Source organism: Pantherophis guttatus, chromosome 3, assembly GCF_059756535.1.
Source record: "Pantherophis guttatus breed Tessera chromosome 3, ASM5975653v1, whole genome shotgun sequence".
Lineage (NCBI taxonomy): Eukaryota > Metazoa > Chordata > Lepidosauria > Squamata > Colubridae > Pantherophis > Pantherophis guttatus.
Genome location: NC_142065.1, coordinates 191,250,794 through 191,273,743, shown reverse-complemented (window position 1 = coordinate 191,273,743; position 22,950 = coordinate 191,250,794). Strand labels below are relative to the sequence as shown.

General features: G+C 34.7%; 1 protein-coding gene across 25 annotated transcripts in view; it reads right to left on the bottom strand.

Moving 5' to 3' along the window:
• RIMS2 (regulating synaptic membrane exocytosis 2) overlaps nucleotides 1–22,950 on the bottom strand; it is a 272,552-nt gene that overhangs the window by 69,820 nt on the left and 179,782 nt on the right. For 8 of the 25 annotated variants that reach the window (XM_087890843.1, XM_087890835.1, XM_087890838.1 and 5 more), the window contains one exon: nucleotides 16,511–16,600. The exons of 13 other annotated variants lie outside the window; for them this stretch is intronic. In XM_087890843.1, coding sequence (XP_087746969.1) covers nucleotides 16,511–16,600 — 90 coding nt within the window. Of the gene's footprint in view, nucleotides 1–13,461; nucleotides 13,495–16,510; nucleotides 16,601–22,950 lie in introns of all 25 variants that reach the window. 4 more of the 25 variants (XM_087890829.1, XM_087890844.1, XM_087890832.1 and 1 more) reach the window with 1 other exon arrangement.

Here is a 22,950-nt window from a genome sequence, read left to right as displayed (position 1 = left end):
GGACGGGGAGAAACCTCACCTTCAATGGGAGAATATTTCAGAGGGCAGGGGCCAAAGCAGAAAAGGATCTTCTCCTGGATTCTGCCAGCTGAAATTCTTTGGCTGACAAGGCCAGAAGCAGGAGACCCTTTCCACTGGAATGAATAGGGAAGATTAGTCCCATTGGCATGAGATGGTTCCTCACATAGCCTAGACTCATGCCATAAAGGACTTTAAAGATAATGACCAACACCTTGAATTGCACCTAGAAGCAAAATGGCAGCCAGTGTCCCACGTATACTACCTAAGGGTTCTCCAAAAATGTCCATGCCATTGCATTCTGTACCAGTTGCAGCTTCCAAATACTGTTCAAGGGTAGCCCCTTGTAGACCATGTTGTAATAATCCTTTTTGGAGATGACACAGCATGACTGATTATGCACAATAAGTTATTTTTTCCATCTTGGCGATTTTTAGTTCCTCAAACAAAGCTAACTATAATCCCTTCACCCATGCATACTCGGTGTGGATTAATAATGATTACATATATCTTAACTAAAGCAAAATTGACTAAAATGATAAAAGGAGTGCATTTATCCAATTTTTTCAATGCTGCTTATATAAAATGGATATTCCAGTTTAACTACCTGTTATGGTGTATTGGGAGACAGCTTTTTAGGGATATCACCAATGTATTTTAGAATCTGAAAGAAATGTTCATTACTCCCTCATTATTTGCATTTAGATTCTCACTGGAGCACAAAATGGGAGCAATCAGAGCCCTCCACCACCAGGTTGAAGGATTGCCTACCAGAAGAGGGAAAAGAAAAAGAACTAAAACACACCAAGGAAGCCCTCAGAACTTGTGGCTATCAACTGGGTCTTTATCAAATTCAGAAAAAGACCACCAGGAGTTCCTCCCTAACATACAAAGAAGAGAACAACAAACAAAGCAATGTTGTCATTCTATACGTTGCAGAAATATCTGAAAAGCTCAGAAGGATTTTCAACCAACAGAACATACATGCACACCCAAGAATATACTAAGGTAAAGCTTGTCTACCCCAGGATAAAACAGCTAGACACAACCTGAGTAGTGTGATATATGCAGTAGAGTGCAGTACTTGATCTGCTACTATTCAATCATAAAGCTGCTTCTAGGGGAAGTGAAAGCATTTCACAATATTTGTAATTAGAGTTTTCTAATCATTCTCTTCATGATCTTCTCCTATATCACATTCCTTCTCAGACTGGTAACAAATCCATATTATGAACTGTACATTTAAAAGCATAAGAAGAAGAAAGGACTGGATACAAACAATAACTCATCAATCGACCAAGTAGAAGAAGTTAGCAATCTTCTTCTGACTCTTTTTAGAATTACCTGGTTCTGGAATGAATGAAAAGTTTATTACAGTCAGAGGACGCAAGGACAGACATAACAGCAAAGAAAGAAAAAAGTATATACATGTTGACATTTCATAGTAAACAAATCATTCAGGAAATTTCTTCCTGCATCTAATTATGGCAGCCAAAAATTTGGCTACCACCAGATTCACACTGGGCCGAAAGTTATAGAAAATTTGTATATACATGGTTTAAACATTAGTTGGTTGAAAATTAGTTAGCAAAGGTAAAATAAAGATTCGTCTCAGATCAGTTGCAATCCATAAATTAAAAGTATGCATGCCACCAACTCTATTTCAATTACAAAGACAGATTCTTTGTTCAAAAGGTAAACCCAGGACTGTTTCTTAAGGACCTGTGATGGAAAGACATTTAATTACATTTTTGCAAAAGTGCTCTGATTGTTAGTTAAATATGTGGTCTCCAGCTGCTGCTGCTTAATGCCAGGTCATCTTGCAATAAAGCCCATCTCATCTGCAATTTGATTGTAGATGAAAGAGCCAACTTGACTTGCATTATCAAAACCTGGCTTGGCACCAAAAAGGGGGCTCCCCTTTCTGAAATGGGCTTTCTGAATTTCAAATGTGGTATAAGCTATGACACCAAGGGAGGAATGAAGGTATGGCGGTTGTTGTTTGTGAATTTCTTGTGGCTTCCAAGGGCCTTGCCACAGGCATCATCAGATATGAAAGCTTCTTTATGATGCTGATCAGTAGGGATGGCTGTTGATCTATCTTCTTCCCTGCAGTGTAACTGCATTCTTACCTGAGTTCTGGAGATGGAGCTGGCAGTGGTTTCCCAGCCTCCTGGGGTATGGGGGATTTCAATCTGCCATCTCTGGGCCCAGGGCTTGAGACAGCACAGGAGTTCATGGCCACTATGGCAATCATGGTATTGGTTCAACTTATTCATAACCTGATACACCGGATCTGATGTTTGCCATGGGACAGTGGCATTGTAATCTATTCTGGGGAGAAGTTAACATGCCAGGGACAAGACCATTCCATGTTGGTTCTAGAATTCTTAACAGCCACCCCTCAATGCAGGGGGTTGTAGTCTATTACAACAGCCTACCACACTGCAGTTTCAGAGGAAACAAGCTTTCTCCTGAAATTATGGCACACAGTTCAGCATATGCCTTGTTGTCCATTGGAATCAGAAGGGGACAGGGATAATGAACTAAATTGTGTCTGTGTGGATTCTCTGTGTACACAGATCTCATTGAGCATCTTGGTTCACCGAAAAGATCCACAATGTCGCAACACAAGACACATAGAGCGATGGGAGTAAGACAGAGAGTGAAGCTGACCGAGCACAGGTAACAACTTATACGAGGACTATTTGTGTGGATAAGGGTGGTGAAGCATAATTATTTCTCCATCCTTACTGCATCAGGTGATAGCAGCAGTTTTAGGTAATCAGGTCCCTTCTAGATAAAGACAGAGCACCTTCAGGGCTGCTATGAGGAATATTCTCAGTACCTGACAAATAAAGTTTATTGAGTTTGCTCTGAGTTGGACATTGGCTGGGCAGAAATGACCGAGGCATGCCTGAGCCCTTTCATCTGGCAGAGATTCAAGCCAATTGATCTCAAGGAAATCAACAGAATATTAGTAGCTATGAGCTCAGCCATCAGTGTTCTAGACTCTGCCCCTACTGGGAGGTGCATATGACTGGTTAATAGGAGGTGATACTGCCTGTCTTGAAGGAGAAAATGGTGCACCTGTCAGCTTTGGAAGCCATATTAGGCACCCGTTTTTCAAGAGGCCATCCTTCGACCCAGCTGTTAGATAAATTTTATCCAAATCGCCCTTTCTGGAGGAATGTTGTTAAAAGGATGATAGGCATGCAGCTACAAAGGGCCATGGATGAAGCAAATTATCTGAACCCTTTTCATTTTGGGTTCAGGACATGGTATAAGCACTGAGATGGCACTGGTCATGCTTGTTGATGACCTTTGGTGAGTATGGGATGCAATTGTTCTGGCTCTCCTAGATCTTTCAGTGGTTTTCAAAGCCATTTATGATGTTACTTTCTGGAAGCTGGGAATGGTAGGCACCATTTTTTGTTTCTCAGTGGCTGGTTTTAGTCAATGTTGCTGGGTTAAGAGTTGCAGTATGGGTAGGCCTCAGGTCTCCCCCCCCCCTCCTTTTTAACATCTATGTGAAACAGTTGGTTGACGTCATCTTGTGGTATGAGTCCGGTGTCATCACTATACTGATGATACCAACTATACATCTCTACCCCTGACTGGACAAGTGATGCTATTGCAGTGCTGCTTGAGTGTCTGGAGGCTGTAAGAGTGTGGATGGGAATAAACTGATAACTGCTCAATCCTGACAAGACTAAGTGGCTTTGGGTTATTCACCTCTCTCCTCACAGTCTGCTGACTTCTCATCTTTGCATGCCCCTGGAATGAGTTGGAGTACAATTTGGGGTCCTCCTGAACTTATGTCTCCTGTTTGATGAGCAGATGGCAGCCATGGCTGTGGAAGGGTTGCACCATAATTGCAACCTTTCCTGGACCAGGTGGCCTTGCTCACAATCACTCATGCCTTAATCACTCTCCAGTTAAATTATTGCAATGCACTTTACATGAGGCTGCCCTTGAAAACCACTCAGAGGTTATAACCAAACCACAATACAGTTGCCCGTTGCTTTGCCATGTTATACCTTTATTGAGCAAGCTGCACTAGGTGCTGGTTATTCTTTTAAAGCCCTATATGGCACAGGGCCTGGTTATTTACATCACTGGTAGACAAAGTGCCTGAAGAAATATGGATAGAGGTTCACAAGATTGGATAGCAACTAAAAACTATCTCAAAGAAAAAGAAATGGAAGAAAGCAAAGTGGATGTCTGATGAGGCCTTACAAAGAGCTGAGGAAAGAAGGAAAATGAAAGGCAAAGGAGAAAGGGAAAGATATACCCAACTGAATGCAGATTTCCAGAGAACAGCAAGGAGAGATAAGAACAGCTTCTTAAATAAACAATGCAAAGAAAAAGAGGAAAACAATAGAATGGGAAAGATTAGAGATTTCTTCATGAAAATTGGAAATATCAAGGGAATGTTTCATGCAAAGATGGGCACGCTAAAGGACAAAAATGGTAGAGACCTAACAGAAGAAGAGATTAAGAAGAGGTGGCAAGAATACTCAGAACATCTGTACAAGAAAGATCTGATGCTGTAATTGCTGACCTCGAGCCAGACATCCTGGAGTTCAAAGTCAAGTGGGCCTTAGCAAGCATTATCAACAACAAAGATGATGCTGTTAAAGTATTGCATTCAATATGCCAGAAAATGTGAAAAACTCAACAGGATTGGAAAAGGTCAGTTTATGTTCCAATCCCAAAGAAGTGGAATATCGAAGAATGATCAAGTTGCTGTACAATTGCGCTCATTTCACACACTAGCAAGGTCATGTTCAAAGTCCTACAAGCTAGGCTTCAGCAATATGTGAACTGAGAACTATCAGTAAAACAAGCTGGGTTTCAAAGAGGCTGAGGAACTAGAGATCAAATTGCCAACATTCACTGGATTATGGAGAAAGCAAGGGAGTTCTAGAAAAACATCTACTTCTGCTTCATTGACTATGTTAAAGTCTTTGATTGTGTAGATCACAACAAACTGTGGCAAGTTCTTAAAGAGGTGAGAGTAGTAGATCACCCTACCTGTGTCCTGAGAAACCTGTGTGCAGGTCAAGACATGGAATAATTGATTGGTTCAAAATAGGAAAATGAGTATGACAAGACTGCATATTTTCAGTCTGATTATTTAACTTATATGCAGAGTAGATGATACCAAATGCCAGGGTGTATGAATCATAAACCAGAATTAAGATTGCGGGGAGAAATATCAACAATCTTAAATATGCAAACAATACCACTCTAATGGCAGAAAGTAAAGAGGAACTAAAAAGCCTCTTGGTGAGGGTGAAAAAGGAGAGTGCAAAAGTTGGCTTGAAACATTTAAAAAAACAAAGATCATGGCATCCATCATTTCCTGGCAAATAGAAGCAGTGGCAGATTTTATTTTCTTAGGCTCCAAGATCACTGCAGACAGTGACTGCAGCCATGAAATTAAAAGACACTTGCTCCTTGGGAGGAAAGCTATGGCAAGACCATATTAAAAAGCAGAGATATGATCTTGCCGACAAAGGTCTGCATATTCAAAACTATAGCTTTCCCAATAGTAATTTAAGGCTGGACCATAAAGATAGGCTGAGCACTGAAGAATTAATGCTTTCAAATTGTGGTGTTGGAGAAGACTCCTGAGAGTTCCTCGGGCTGTAAAGAGATCAAATCAGTCAATTCTAAAGGCAATTAACCCTGTCTGTTATCTGAAAGGACAGATACAGAAGATGAAGATCAAATACTTTGGCCCTCCAAATGAGAAGAGAGTATTCATTGGAAAAGACCCTGATGTTGGGAAAGATTGAAGGCAAAAGGAGATGGGACAGCAGAGGATGAGATGGTTAGATAGTGTCATCAATGCAATGAACATGAATTTGGGCAAACTCCAGGAGACAGTGGAAGACAGGGGGGCTTGGACTGCTATAGTCCATGGAATCGTGAAGGATCAGACACAACCTTGTGAATGAACAACACACTTTATAAAAAAACTACCTCCCCCCCAAAAAGACAATCTCCCTCAATAGTGAAAAAAAGGTCCTATACTGAATTAAAATTTAAAAAAAGCAAAAACCCCAATATCTAGCTTATTTTTTTTCTAAATATGTGTTTATGTGTATAAAAGCCCACTCAAAGACAGATTGGTTTCTAAAACATTAATTGAGAGCTGACTAATTTCATTAAACCGAGATTTAGTACCAGCGGGTATAACATTTTCTATGAGTACATAATCATCTTTTTTGCAACACTCCAAACACAATCTATCTGATGTTTTTCATAAGGTGAAATGTTTTATTGATATCCATGACTTTATTGGAGCAGTCCTGAGTTGTCTGAAAGGTGGGTAGCTATACAAATGTGATGATAGATAGATGATAGATAGATAGATAGATAGATAGATAGATAGATAGATAGATAATTAATGAAATACTGACATATGTAGCCTTTAACTTTTTGAAACATCTGGTTCACCATAACAATAATATCCATGGCATAGGACCTAGTTATCTTTGAGACCGCCTGCTGCTACCGATGGCCTCCCATCGACCTGTGCACTCCCACAGAGAGGGCCTCTTCGGGGTGCTATCAGCCAAACAATGTAGGCTGGTGACCCCCAGGGGGAGGGCCTTCTCTGTGGGGGCACCTACCCTCTGGAATCAGCTGCCCCCAGAGATAAGGAGAATCCAAGACCTCGGTGCCCTTAAAACCTTCTTTTTCCAGCAAGCCGGGCTGGCCTAATACTTTTTAAAATGTTTTTAATTGTTTGTTATTGTTTTTAATCATGGGGCCAAATTTATATATATCTTTTTAATTGTATTTTAATGTTTGTAGTTTATGTTTTTATTTGGCTGTTCACCGCCCTGAGTCCTCAGGGAGAAGGGCGGTATACAAATTTAAAAATAAATAAATAAATAAATAAATATCTAACTAACATGGAATCAGCCAGTTTAGTTAAGCTAAGTAGTCACTAAGTGAAAAATCATGACTGTGACTGCGCTTACAATCTTACTTCACTTTTCTTTGTTTTAAATATGACCACTGGTCACAAAGTCACCTTTTCATCATAACAGCAAATAATTGTTCTCCCTTAGCAAGTACTCTTTGGATTGCAAATTAATCTATTTATTAAATCTTAATTTTTTGATAATAATAAATTGTTTAGTTTCCATAAAAGTCATTAACAACTTTAAAAATGGAGCTGTAACTGAGATTGCAAGGACATCAGTCTAAAACAATGTAGACGCTAAATGTTTTAATTTTTTTAAAACATTTTTTAAATGTTTTAACTGTATATACTCCCATTTAACATTTCTAGGTAAATTATATTCCTTTTGTGGAATTGCAGGTATCTTAAATGTATTGTTACTTAACAGTTCATTAGAGATAGTAATTCCATTATGAATCCACATTCCTCCCCCCAAAAAAACAGATTTTACCAGTCATTTTCAAATAATGCTAGAAAGTAACCAAATCCCTATTCTAATTTGTACCCAATACTTATCGAGATTGCAAGAATACTAAATAACAACTCTCAAACTGAACCCACAATGATATGCATTTAATATTATTTCCACCGGAATACATGATCCAGGTTAACAAATAAGCACAATGATATTGGTTTAAAATCACCATATTCTTAAGAGAAATGTAACTCTTAACGAAGAGTTAAGAAATTCTGACTTTCTGCTCCTTCCATTAAAAATTTAGCCATTAATTTATTAATCTGCTGAAATATTTAAATGGAACCAACGTAGGCATGCTCTCAAAAATGTGTATAAGTCTTGAAGTGAGATTTTTTACAGCATTAATTCTTCCTTGCAGGGTCCAAATATACTACCTTCATTTGCTCTGAGGTGAAATTGATCTCTTGCCAGGAATCTTGCATCTTATTCTTAAAGAATTCAAAACACGATCTTGCTAACCTCATATGTATACTCAATAGATACTTCCTGTATTCTTCCTTCTGTTTCTGGGCCATATTGTTGATCGAAAGCAATTAGTGAAGAAAACATTCCAGAACTACCCAGACTCTTAGAGCCTCATAGTACCTTGAAATGTCTTCAAATTTGTCCCTCTTAGTAAGAGTTTCCGATCTTTATTACTTCCTTTTCTTCAGAGCAAAAGGAGAAATCTTTCCCTCTGCAGAACTTGTAAAGTCTTCTTCCCTAATCTGTGATGCTGGTTTTCATTCAGGAATTTAAAAGTTCATAAATGATGCCTTGGAATCTATTCTGCAGCTCTTTCTGATAGTGAATTTTGATAAATTTTGCCTTTATGACATATTTTTCCATCTCTCTGCTCCATCCAGTTGATTTTATGACATGTTTTCAGAGGTCTTTTGATAATTTTGATATTCTCCAAGTGCTTCCTGAGTCCAGTTCAAGAATTCTTCATCTTCCCTGATAAACTGGAAGATGGACAGTTTTGTTTCTAGTTCTGTAACAGTATATTCACAGCTCGAGAAAGATTCAGAAAAGAGATGGGAAAACATTGACAGACACATACAGTTTTCTGGAAAATGAGTAGACAATCCATTAGTTCAGAATAAAGGTCGAAAGAAATGAAAAAGTCTCCATCCCAATGAGGTGAAAGATAAAGCATATTATAATGTGAAAATAATCCAGTGGTTTTAATTTCTATAATTTAATCTCAGGGTGTGCTCCTGCATAGCTTCAGGACCTTCTGAAAATCACACAAGAACGGGCATGCTATTGTGCCGTTTTCTGAAGCTGCAGAACAGCATTCTTCAAAGCCACTTCAAGAATGAAGGTCTCCTGACTTTGGAAGGTTGCAAGGGCCTGTCAACAAAAAGAGATCTCTCCTTGAAGGTAAGTGGCAGATCATTTTTTTTAAAATTAAATGAATAAATAAAGATTAGTTTCTCTTTTGTTCAAGGGAGAGGACAGGGGTGTATGACATGCTAGCAAAATCAAGTTAGACATTTTTTGAATTTTTGAGACACTGAGTCCACAGGGTTTGCCATCACTATTTTATTACTTACATTCAACAAAAGAAGCATCAATTTGATTCAAAATATACTTTGTTATCAATCAACCTGGTCTTGATTATTGCTTTCATACCATATGTACTTTTTATACACACTTTCTTCCTGAGATTGCAGTGTGATGTATGCCATCCTGGGTTGTTAGATGCGCAAATCAATGCAGAGTCTTCAATCGGTGCAGTGATGGCTGACTATTATATTCTCAGGAAAATCAAGAAATGCAATTTTTCCCCTTAAAAATCTCTAAAACCGGAAAGATCTTGTAGAAAAGACTGCAAGAACTATGTATAACAGTCAGTACAAAATAGCACTGTAATTTTAAGGTAAAAATAAAACATAACTTTGTAATAAAATTATTTATGAAATTAAAGTATCATAAAATGTATAAAAGTGGATATGTCTGAGACCTACTGAAAATTACCTAACAATTATTTATCCAGACAATTTATATCTATTCACGGAAACTCTGGGCAGATTAAAATATTGGATTCATGCTCCAAATTATCATAAAATAGAAAATAAACTCCATAGAGAATTACCAAAATAACATTAGATTATCGTCAATAGACTAATTTATTTTAGCCTAGTAAATGGTTAGAAACTGAACAAAAATTAACACCAATTCACACTGAAGTATAAAGACATGATTGTTAATAACAGTCATTTTGGCAGTAAATGTATACTGAAATTATAGAAGTTATGACATAGGAGCACTTTGGAGGTAGTGAATGCTTTCTGAGAGTCTTAACTCTATACATAAGATGTCCCTTGGCCAATGTCCTGGGTGACAGAAAGTTTCAGCATTTGACTAATGCTTGTGCTTTCCATTGAGCACTCCACCTGTTTTAGCAAGCAGAATTGTCACCAATATTTCTATAGCCTAAATGTCAAGTTCTTCTTCTCCGCATCCTAGTTACTATTTAAGGTACCAATGGTCACTTACAACCACTCTACTTTTTTACTTTTTAAATGAAAAATATAAGAAATAATTACAGTTCTTTGAAACTTTAACCTTTCAGTCATTCACATCAGGTTCTAGTTGCTTATATACTGTAGAGTACCTATCAACCACTCTGCTCTCTTTCAGGGAAAAACAGAAAAGTGAGTTGTGAGAAGAAGAATAAATCAAATATTTTAAAAGAATTAAAAAGAAAAAGAAATCTATTCACTAGCTTTCTCTACTTGTGAACCACTCATTCATGAATTTATACATTGTCTGCATATAGTAGTATATGTATATTTACATCCCCAACCAATATGCCATGACCATTTTAATTCGTTTATCTATAAATATGTTAAACAACCACAGAGGCATCAAACAAACTTTCCTTGTTCCCTGATCAGTGTTAACATTCGCTATGCATTCTATTTATTCCCAAACATCAGAATTTTGACAACCACTTCCCCAGCATACTTAATAAATGAATCCCTCTGCAATTTATCTTTCCCTTTGATTTATGGAATAATAATAGCATTCTTCCAATACACAGTAATGGATTTAGGAAAGTTAAAGAAATCCAGAAGCAAACCACTGCAGTGTTTTAGCTTTTCCCCACTAAACAATTCATGCAAGTATTTTTTAATCACGTTACAGAATTTATAACTTACAACATTTCTTTCAATGACAATCATCAACATATCATCATCATTCTCATGCAAATCTCTAAAATATTCCTGCCAGATTTCTCTCATTTCAGCTTCAGTCCAATAATTTTACCACTTTTACTTTTAAATTTATTCATTATGCAAAAGGCTTCCCAGTTATCTTTTTTCAACCACTTCAAAAATATTTTTATTTCAACTTTTTCTGTACCTCTTTTTATCTTAGCCATTTCTTGCTCTCTTTGAACTACATTTTATGCAATTACCTTTTCCCCTATACACTTTATATAGCATCTTTTATCATTTTTATCAACTATTTTATATGCATTTTCCTTTGTTTACAGCCTTTTCACTTTATATCTTCCCTATCGTTTTAACGCTTCCAATTAGAATAACTTCAAATACTTCTGTGTCATTCCATAACATTCTTTCAAACAATTTCCATACCCTCTTTTCTTCATATTCACTCTCCATTCAGTCTGTTAAAAAATTGATCATTCTTTTAATATTTTTTCATATAATACTTGTAATTTCTTTTCCTATCATTGTTCTACTTTAGCTTCCTTCACTAGTTTCATTTTTTCCATATCCATTTCTAAGATGTATTTTTGATGCTATAAAAAAAATAGTCTGCTCTTCTTTCATAGCCTTTCATCTCTTCTGTAATTTTCAGTAATTCCAGGTTTCATCATGAACTATCAAGTCAATCATGAAAACTTAAGCCACCCAACTCCAAAGGAGTCTTTACCTCAACCTATGGTTCCATGTGCAGAAGCTATGCCCATACATTGTGTGCTACCGCTATGCATTCTGCTGAACTAAGAAATAAAGAATTATGCAGGGTTCTATTATGAATTCAATTCCTTCAAAACCATTTCTTCCTATTTGATAATATAGTTTTGGACTTCCTAATCTTCCATCATACTCTGACAATATTCCATAGAAATATATGGCAATGTCAAGAAGAAATATTGTGACCTAATTAATGAATTTTGTCTTTTTGATTATTAAGAAAACAATGTCCTATTTTCACGTTCTGGAGAAAAATCCAGTACTACCTTGAATAAATAATATTGGCATTGATGTAATCTGAACTAATATAAGAACCAAAGCACAAATGTTCTTTGGCTTTTGAGCTTCTGGAAATATTGCATTGCAATTTTCGGATCAAACAGAAAATAAATATGGATATAACATTGAAATTGATACATAAAATGTATACATTAGAGAAAATATGTACATGACATAGACTGAAGAAAAATGTTTCCACAATGTATTTGCATATAAATTCCATAGGAATTTTCATGCAGTTTTAATGCGGAAAATGTGAATGAAACAGAACAGAAATATTTGAAAAAGGCAAACATTGTAGAAATTGAAACCAAGATTTGTCTATATCTTCTTCTAGTAATATTGGACAGGGGGTTGGCTTTCTTATCAAGTGAATAGTAATATTGCAAATGTGATTACAGAACATTTTAACTTAAGTGCTCTTTAATTGGTCAAAAGTTTGCAGTATAACATGTTCTAATTTTACCTGACTTAATATTTTAAGATAAAGCAAAATAAGTGAAACAAAGTCTAATTTAGGAATTTTTAACTCTGAACGTATGGTTTTTAGGGAAACACTCTGGGAGTGTTTACATGCATGACTGATCCATATAGCTAGGCCCCCGTTAACATATTCACTTCCATGTACTGTATATCAATTCATCATTGGTAACCCAGTGTAACAACCATTATGTTAGTCTTCCCGGCCACTGCAAAAGAAACATTTCCTAGTCTGTTTATCAGAGCAAATCTACAATGAAATTGGTGATACCATAGATAAAATAAATCCTGAATAGTATGGATGTTGCATCAGATAAATCCTAATCCCTTTCTGAATCTTTTTACAGTATCTGAGATACATCTTAAAAAGATAAGGTCTCACTTGAGTTGATGTTAATTTATTGGCAACAATATGGAAAAGTGTTGGTATAAACTTCTGGATTCTGTTTTATTCTCAGTTTACTCTATAGCCCTGTAATTTTCTTTGAAAAGGCACAGATAAGTATACTGATCTTGAGTACAAGTATTTGATTTAAAATTCAAGGCCACATTTTAAAATTTTCACTAGCAAATTTAATTTAATTTAATTTATATCCCACCTTTATTATTTTTACAAATAATTCAAAGTGGAGAATATATTCAACACACCTTACTCCTCCTATTTTCCCTGACAACCCTGTGAGGGTTGGGCTGAATGTGACTGGCCCAAAGTCTTGCATGCACGCATGTGCACACACACACTATAGTATAGTATAGTATAGTATAGTATAGTATAGTATAGTATAGTATAGTATAGTATAGTATAGTATAGTATAGTATAGTAATTAGTATAGTATTATATTTATATTAAAATCAAACATTATATCTGAATTGCACCTTTTTAATTCTCTATCACTGTAATGCAGCAATAAATCTGCAATAATCATGCTAATCTATTAAATACCCAGAAATTTAAATCCATAGAAGTCTATTAATATAAATTTGTAGGATGAAGTATAATTTTTTGATGTTATATTGAAGTGTATACATTGTTATACACTTGTTATAATGTTATACATTAAAGCATACAAATTTTGGGGGGGATTGGTGACTATTTCTATAGATCACCAATCCCCCCAAAATTTATATGCTTTAATGCACTATTGACAAAATTAGGGAGGGAGGGAGGGAGGGAAGAAAGAAAGAAAGTGTAGAGGTGTAATTATCAATGAAAGATGAAACATGAGAGATGTATTGACAAAGATCACCAGACAAATTAAAAATAAAATAGAACAGTAGAAGAGACAGACCTGGGTTTCTTCTCCGTGATGAGTCCACTTCTTCTGTTACCACATCGTGCAATGGACAGACAGAGACACAAAGAAGATGGACGTGAGTGGATGTACTCAGAAGGTAAAAACTGACACTGAGGGAAAGGGCCACAATTGTTTGAGAAAGAAACCTGTAGTGCATAGTCAGTCAATGGGAAAAAGAAAAGACAGCAAATACTAAAAGGAGTAATTTATCCATTTGAACAAGAAAGGATCAGAAAAGGATCAGAAAAATAAATTAGTGATCTTTTTTTAAAAAAATGTTTCATCTATCTTTCTATTCTATGTTCTGTTTACTATGCCTAGAAAAAACAAGAAGCATTTTCTATAAAATTTAGTTTTGCTCAAGGATATTCAGCTTAAACATTTTAAGATAAAGTTAAAGAGGAAACCTAATATACTGCTGTATTAATTACTCTAAATTTTTAAATAAGTTTTGGTGTAAGACAAATAAAAATAATTCTTTCTAGATGGCCCACTATAATGAACATTTGTAAATAAATGCATGTGAGATTGCAACATAAGATATATTAAAAGTGACTGTTTGGTTTGACCTAAGTTGGTTTTACACTAATAATGAACTCATGACATCCAACTGAATACTTCTTTCACAATATTGTAGTACCTCACTCAAGTATTTTATATTTCATTTAATGATCAAGTAATTAACAGAAGCAAATTTAAGCAGAGTAACTGTCAAATACATTACATTAAAATTTATCCTACAAGCCTATATACTTAAAAAGCAATATTGTTTCTCTGAGAACATTTTCAGTTTCTTTTATAGGAGTCTACAAACCTCTTAGCATAACTCATCAGCTTTGAATCCATTCTAATTCACAACTTTCCTATCTAGACTATCACTTCCTGAACTAATTGAGTCTTCAATGGGCACAGTGAAATTTCACTGATGGACTAGATTTTCTATTAAAGGAAAATAAATTCTGGCACCAGGAATCTGGATTATAGGAAACACTATAATACTACAAAATACAAGTAACATCTTCCTTCAGTCTAGGGATAGAGTAACCTAGATTAAATTACACATTTCATTAAACATGAATTGATGCTATGTGTTACAATTGATCGTTAAATGCAAACTGCTACTTTTCTATTATACTGTAGTCTCTGCTGTTTAAAGTATTAAAATATTAAAGTGATTTTATTTTATTTCATTTTAAGAACTTTATGGATTGTATCCATTTTAGAGAGTCTGAGCATATTGGGTAAAATATAAGTAATTGAATAAATAAAAATAGGCAAGTAAGAAAGTAAGCATGTCCAATATGTCATCCAAAGAAACATGATGTTCAAGGTGAGATCTTGCATTTATAAAAGTCTTAATATATATTAATATATATATATTAATATATATTAATATATTGGGAGCTATTTGAAGTTCAACCTAGGACAAAGCATCCTTTGTAACAAATCCCATTGGGTTCAGTGGGATTACTGCCAGTAATACAATGCAATGTCTTTTTCATTCAGTATTATTAAAATGTACAACATTTAAAGATACAGTCAACATTTTAATTATGTCAATAACTTATTCTTACCAAAACTTAAACTTAGTAAAGCTTTAGTAAAATACTATTCATAAAAATCAATTGGCTTCTCATTTATTTATTTAATTAGTTTATAAATCACCTGACCGCAAGCAACTGAAGATAACATATAAAAATTTAAAAACAAGTCATAAAAATTATACTGAAAGAAACCACAACTCTTTCCATGGAAACATTTCTGAACATCAAAGTCACAAATGAACAGAATGTTATATATATTCTTATAGATACTATATATCAGCCCTTTGTAGATATTCAAACTGAAGATAAAGAAAACATAGAGAAAGAATCAACTCCCATCTTTAAAATAATCCTCAGTCATTGAAACTTATCAAGAGGATAATAACCACAAAAATATCAAGATCCATTTTTACATTAGAAGATGGCCCAGTGTAGATTTAGAAATAATCATCCCACAAAGGAGGAAAATATTTTAATATTTCTTTTTTAAAATCTTCTATCAAAACACATCAATAATGCATAGAAAAATATATCTGGAATAAAGAAATACAAAAATCATTTAGTGTTCCTTTAAAAGAAAGCAACTCCGTTGTGTTACAATAAACAGTTCCACCTACAATTTCCCATGTGTTGTTTTAGACATGTTATAGATACTGAGGAAAAGAGAAGTGCCAGAGCTAAATAAGTAAGCAAGGAATTGAGAGAAAATACTGCTTCCCAATTAGACTACTTTCTGGAAAGAACAATTTCCTCTTTATCAATAAAATATAATTTGAAGGAAGAAAAAGAAAGTACTTTCTCTTCATAATTCATTAAAAAATTTAGGATCTACTTCCTTAGCAGGGAAAATTAGACATATAACTTACTGCTTCTATCAGTACCTCTCTTTATATGTGCTTCTAAGATGCTCAAAATTCAACTTTCAAGTACAACAATGGCAGTTTTCTAAGGATTCAAAGTTCTAATTTATTGTTTTTTGTTTTGTTATTTTCCTTTCTTGTTAAGGACAAATCTTCTAGATGAATCTCATAATCTACTTAGTTCTTTCATCTTCTCTTAATTATTCCTCCCCCTTCCATTTAATTTTCCCGTCCACCACTCTGACTGTCTTCTTCTATCTCTGTCAAATAACCTTACTATATTCCCTTTTCCCAATGTGAAAATGAACCAGTCAATCCTTCCAAAATGGCTTTGATCATTCAGGAAACTTTCACACATTTGAATTCTTATTTTCAGGCGCACATGTTATGACAAAAGGAATGAGCTCAATATCTAATTTATGCCAAGCACTTTTTCTACTTGATCTGCATTCTAACACAAAATTTCTGCTACTCTAAAAAAGAAACTGTGCCACATGAGTAATCTAAATCTACATACTAAAAAATAAACAAATGAACCACAAATTTAGAAAAAAATTACACACACACTGATTACAAAAGCATGAAATGCAACAATTTTATAGTATCATGCTTTCAGATGGTTTCCAAACCCTGACAAACCTGGCGGGGTATGATGTTTCTTTGTCAGAAATGATTTCTCATCAGTTACTGTATCATTCACCTTTTTCTGCTGGTCTTCCCATGTAACTTCTAGCGTAAATCAAAAGAAACCAGAACTTGTCAGAAGGATTAAGCAATTTCTACAAGATACCTGTCATTATTTGATGCACTTTATTATTGAATAGTACATAATTACTGCCAGGATCAATTTATGTTCTATTCTTTATTCATTGATTATATGGGATTTGCAAAGATTTAAGCACATTTAGCTTGGAATTTATTATTGTACACATACCCTGCATGAATACCCCATATGATATATAAACAATACTATTTTTGAAAAGCAGCCTTTCAAATTAATAGATTCTAACACTTTTACTCTGTGCTGATACATCCGTGATTGGAAAAGATTACAAGCTTAAATTTGTCAGAAGAAAGCGAACAGAGAAAATAATAGAAATTGGAGGCCAAGATAAAAAGTAGACAATTCATACACTTCAATCAGCTTACATAGCACAAGTTTAATTTGTTTCCTACACCATGCCCAAAAATTCAGAATAAATGTTTTAAAATAGGTATAAAATATAAAAGATGGCACATATTATATAAAGTTAATGTACTGCCAGGTAATAATTTAAATAATTAAGAATTATTTTACAATATAGTAATAGCAATAGCACTTGGGCTTATATACCGCTTCAGAGTGCTTTACAGCCCTCTCTAAGCAGTTTACAGAGCCAGCATATTGCCCCCAACAATCTGGGTCCTCATTTTACCGACCTCGGGAGGATGGAAGGCTGAGTCAACCTTGAGCCAGTGAGAATTGAATCATGCTTCCAACATTTTAATGTTATTTTATGAGTATGCTAATACTTTTTTGATTTTAATTTTTAAAAATGACCAGAACACTTCGTTTTTTAATAATATAAAAATATGTACTTAACAAAACAAAAATTTTATCCATGTTTTGGATAATAATATTACAAATTAAAGAAACCATTTAAACAACCATACAATAATCTATCAGCTTCCATGAGACTATTTTTGTATAATTTATTATATAATGATTTATATATATTTATAATATAGTAAATAATCATCAATAATCCATTTATTATACAGTAATACATACTTATAATTATCAAACCCTGGTTAAGGTACTTCTACATATTCCAGGTATTTGAATTCAGTTATCCTAAAATCCCTTAATGAATCTCCAGTTCTTAAAACAAGACACACAAATACACACTAATATATAAAAAGGCTGTATTAAATATATGCTCATTAGCAAATATTTTCTTTCATTTGTTATGAAACTCCTTCCATTTTGCTTCACTGATTATTCTGAACTCTAATATTTTGAAGGAACCTTTCTGTGTGCAATCCACAATTTTAGATACTTCTGTCACATTCTCTTTTATTCACATTGTTTTTATGATCTTTCTCACTGAGTTGCTTTGGACCATTTTATTTACCTTTTTTGCATCTTTACTAGCTACCTTTTTTTGACATGCAGGGATCTGAAATCTTCATAGTATTCTAAATATTCATTAACCATTTATATAAAGAGTTTATTATACTAGCAGTTTTATTATTTTCTTTCCAGTTGATTTGCAACACAGGTTTTTTCTTTTTGTTCATGAACCACACGTTGTGACATTTCGCTATGAAATGTTTCAGCAGTAGCATACATTTCCAATTCTGCAAAACTAGAACCATTCAACATAGACTTTCTGAAATGTCAAGAAGAAGCAATTAACAATACATGCTTTGCTTCAGAATTCAGAATACCAGAACATTAATACAATCTATGAATATGAAAACAGTATTATTAGCACTATTTCTTTACAAGTTTGACATTAAAATGAGGGGCTTAGAAGGCAATGTAACTGCAAAATTGAACGAACATAGGTTACATGCTTATTTGGGGCCTCCCTATGAACTCTTTTTGTGCTCACAAATAATAGAACCAACAAGAAACAAAAGACTGAACTTATAATAGAAGTTTGATAATACCAAAGAGATCTGTTATATGGGGAAAAAAGAATTTTGTTGTGTTTTCTTAGTAATAGCAGGGCATTAGAGTTTAGGCTATATATCGCCCCCAGTGCTTTACAGCACACTATGGGAAATTTACAATGTAAGCATTATTTGCATATTGTCCCTAACAATCTGAGTCCTCATTTTACCAACCTCAGAAGGATGGAAGGCTCAGTCAACCTTGAGGCCTGTCAGGATAGAACTCCAGGCTGTGGGCAGAGTTCACCTGCAATACTGCAAATTAACCACTGCACCATCAGGGCTCCTTTAATATTATTTTGCAAGGTTCATATGCAAAATACTTCAATAGTGCACTGCATTCAGCAAGTGGCAATATCGATATTATTCTGGTACCATCCAAACACTTATCTCAGATATTAGAAATGAAAAACATCAGCCTATCTATTAAACTGATTTCTAAAAAATTAGCAAATGTAACCCAGGTTATATTTTTTTTATTTATTAGGATTATATCTGATTGAGCTCAGTGTCAGCGTCCCAGCACTGACATAGAAAAGGGAGGAGAAGCCTGAACTTTTGCCTGCTAAATCCCTTTGAAGGTCTCCTCAGAGATGGGGAGGGGGGAGACATTCCTGTGACCTGACAAAGAAGGAATCAGGAAAGTGACTTGGAAGATAGCCAATGAGAAGCAGAGAATTGGGGATCCGAAAGGGAGGGATTGGGGGGCAAAGGTCAGTACTGACCGCAAAAAGAGTCAGGATCAGATTGCTGTGCTCGAATAAAGAGAAAATTTCCTTAAAGATCGGCAGTTTGGAAGTTCACTTATTTTGAGATAGCATCGAAACCTGACACTCAGATTGATATGCATAGTATTCTCTCCTGTTTTTCAAATAAATATGCTCTGTAGATAGAACCAATAAGAGTAACTGGCCCAAAGCCACTTAGTGACTTTGATCTTGGTTCTCTCCAGGCCCAAACCAACACCTGAATTGCTAAACTGTGCTGGCTCTCTGTTAGGATTTCATGTGTTTCTGAAGTTATTATATTCTTTCTTTCTTAAAATGCAATATATTGAATTATATGGCATGCTATACTTAGTACTAAACAAATATATCTAATATAGAAAAGTGTAGTACCAAAGAGTGATTGCTAGTTACAGTATAGGTATTTTTAAAGCAATGTTCCCCAGGCTTAGAATTATAATCCTAATAGTAGTATAGCAATAGAACTAACCCTTTTACAAGTAACATATTGTTATGCTAGATATTTAAAAATTTAACAAAGTAATTATGGTGAGCAGCTTTAAAAGGCCACACTTTTTACCTTGCATTCACTATAAAACTAAACTTAAATTTAGATAGAAATATCTTTTGCATTTAGCATACTTCTTAATCCTTCAGTTGGTATATTTTCTAACTTTCCATGATTGATAAATAGTGTCCTGGAAAAGTACTGGGCATTAGCAAATTTATGACTAAATTTTGAGAAAAGAAGAAACTTTGAGAATGACTTCCTCTAGTAATAGCTCTACTTAGGTAAACCCATATAGTAAGCACTAAAGCAGTGGTTCTCAACCTGTGGTCCACAACAGGGGTGGGTTCTACTTACCTTTACTACCGGTTTGCAATGGGGATGGGCGCACGTGCGTGCGCAAAGCAAGAGCACGCGTGTGCTCTTCTGCAGAAGCGCAGAAGCATTTTCATGACGTCAGGATCAGTGGGCGGAGCCTCCCGCCAGTTTTACTACCAGTTCTATAGAACTGGTGCGAACCAGGGCCAACCTACCACTGGTCCACAGCCGTCACCCCCCCCCCCCGGGAGCGCAATATCATCACTGGGGTTTGCAAAGGTTTGAAGAAATGTTATTGTCAACTTCGAACCAAACATGACAGCAACCATTTTTCTGTTCCTCAGTTGCCACACAGAGGGGGAAGGGGAGAAGGAGATTGTAATGCCTTATTAGACGCAACAGAGAATTTTCTCATGAGAATCAAGGTCATCTCTACTAGAAACGGATAAGGTTGGGGAAGGAGTGCCTGGAGAGCCTGCCAATTAAACAAATTGGCCAACCTGACCTGTGACATTTGGGGATGGGGTTATTTCCTATTTTAATTATACTGAAACCATGGGAGGATTTAAAGTTGGTTTTCCTTTAGAGCTGTGCTGATATGATGTACTCAATAAAGAAGATCTTTGAGGAGGATTCTAGTATCAGAGTTCTGATTTGCTTGCTTTTCATTCATTGGAGTCTTGACAGTTATGATTTAAATCTTAAGCCTTGGTGGTCCGTGGCCACAAAAGGGGATCCATGGTGAAGAAAAGAATCACTGCACTATGCGATAAAGAAACAGCAGGAAAAAAATTGGGTTGGCCAGAGGAAGATCTTCCGGTTTAACAAATTCCTTGCAGAAATAAAAAATATTTAGGTGTTTTTGCAAAGGTTTTTGTTTTAAATATTTTATGAAAAATATAGCTGATTATAATTTGACAGATACCTATTATTTTCCTATAAATATACTGAATCTAAAAAGAGAAAATCAAAAATTATTGATACCTATCTTGTATATATGAATAGCTAATAAAAATGCCTTAAATAAAAAAAGTAATAAAGCTTTATAAAAACTGCAGATACAATAGATACTATCCTTGCAACAAAATGTTGGAGTGATCTTCACATCTCCAAGAAGAATTCATTTATTCAGAATTCCAACAGAAAAGAGACCTTGTTATTCACAATCTCATTATTCACTGTTGCTAAATATAACCTATTTGTATTATCATGGTAAATAGTTTCACTATATTGTATTTGCAGGTTATGGCATGTGGTTCTGAAGTACCAGCAGTTTTGCACGCAGACAAAAAAACTGCATCTGCATCCAATCCATTTTTCTGAGCAATCTGCAACATTGATGTATTCTTTATCCAAGAACAGGGGTGCAAAGATTCTGGGGTGCCCAAGATCTAACAGCCTCATTTCTGTTTTTTTCTTTATACTGTATTGGGAGTGAGTGATATTTTTTTTAGTGGCTGATTTTTTGTGTGATTTATTTTTCAGTCAGTTTTCAAGGCTCCAGAGCTAAAGTCTAACTGCACATAACTGTACAATGAATGTAAGCCCCCCCCAAATAACAATGTCCACCTGTATACCATTCACAGATAAATGAATTATTATTCATCTTCAATATTCCACTAATTGACTTAAGTTCATCCCTACATAACTGCTTTAACAAAAATGCCTCTTTTACAAAGAGAGGAAGTTTGCACAAATATTGGCTTTCAAGCACAGTATATGCTAGTATATTTGTTCCTGCTTCTCAGGAAGTTGCTTTGATTACAATCTTATTTGTACATAATCACGAATTACATAATCATGAATTAGTGCCAACGAATAGCAAAAAATTAGATTTCATACTGAAGTTTAGAAAAAAGTATAAATTGTCTTTTACGATTGAAGGCATCGTGTCTTTTCCACAATGTTCACTTCAGTTGCCTTTACGTGAGTTTTGCTAATATTCATGAACATGCTATAATTTTTTCATTATAAATAAGACCTGATTTTTTAGGATTGTGTGCATATATCATGATAGAAATTGACATACATGCTACAGCAGAACAAAGCTAAAAAGCTAATAGCATAACAACTAATACGTAAACATATGGAGTATGCTTTCTGCATATAAATAGCAGCTAAAATAATATAAAATCATACTGAAAAAAGGAGAAAAACTTCAAGCACACAAACAACCAATCTAATCTTCGATCAAAATCCATTTAACCTACATTCTGTTTTCAACAATATCCATTCCAATGTTTCTATAATACATATAAACATGGCATGGCATGAAGGCATGTTGGTGCTGCTCTCCATTATTGTATGTAATCAGATTGTGAGTGCACCAGAGATGTAATTTCTTGCTAGAAGTTTAACAAGGCAACTCATGCATATATTTATTTACACAATCCACATTACATTATGTTGCAAGAAGAGAATATATATCCTCAAAGAGATGGCTTTGAGTGGAGCTTCATCAGATTAGACTGTACAAATTCTAACTCGCCAAACCAAAGACAGCATCTTTATAATAGTTGGTTAAATGTATCACAAAATTCAAGTTTTCACTGGCTGTCCCTAACTGCAAAAACAAAGGGCTTTTCCACAGAGTGCCAGAAGTTTGATACATCACTATTTATAGCATTTTATTCCAAATATGAGAGAAAATTAAAACTGTTTTAACCAGAGATAAAATCAACACTTAATCAATAGTTTAGACTTTTCTATTCATTGGTATATCACAAACAATATCCTGTTTTTTTACATTTTCAATAGCATTCTTCAATTTTAACATCCAAAATAAGAACATAAATTAGCTAATTAAGTTATCACTGAATTTCAGTAGTAATTTTTAACAGAGTTGCTAATATTACTTTATGTATTTATTA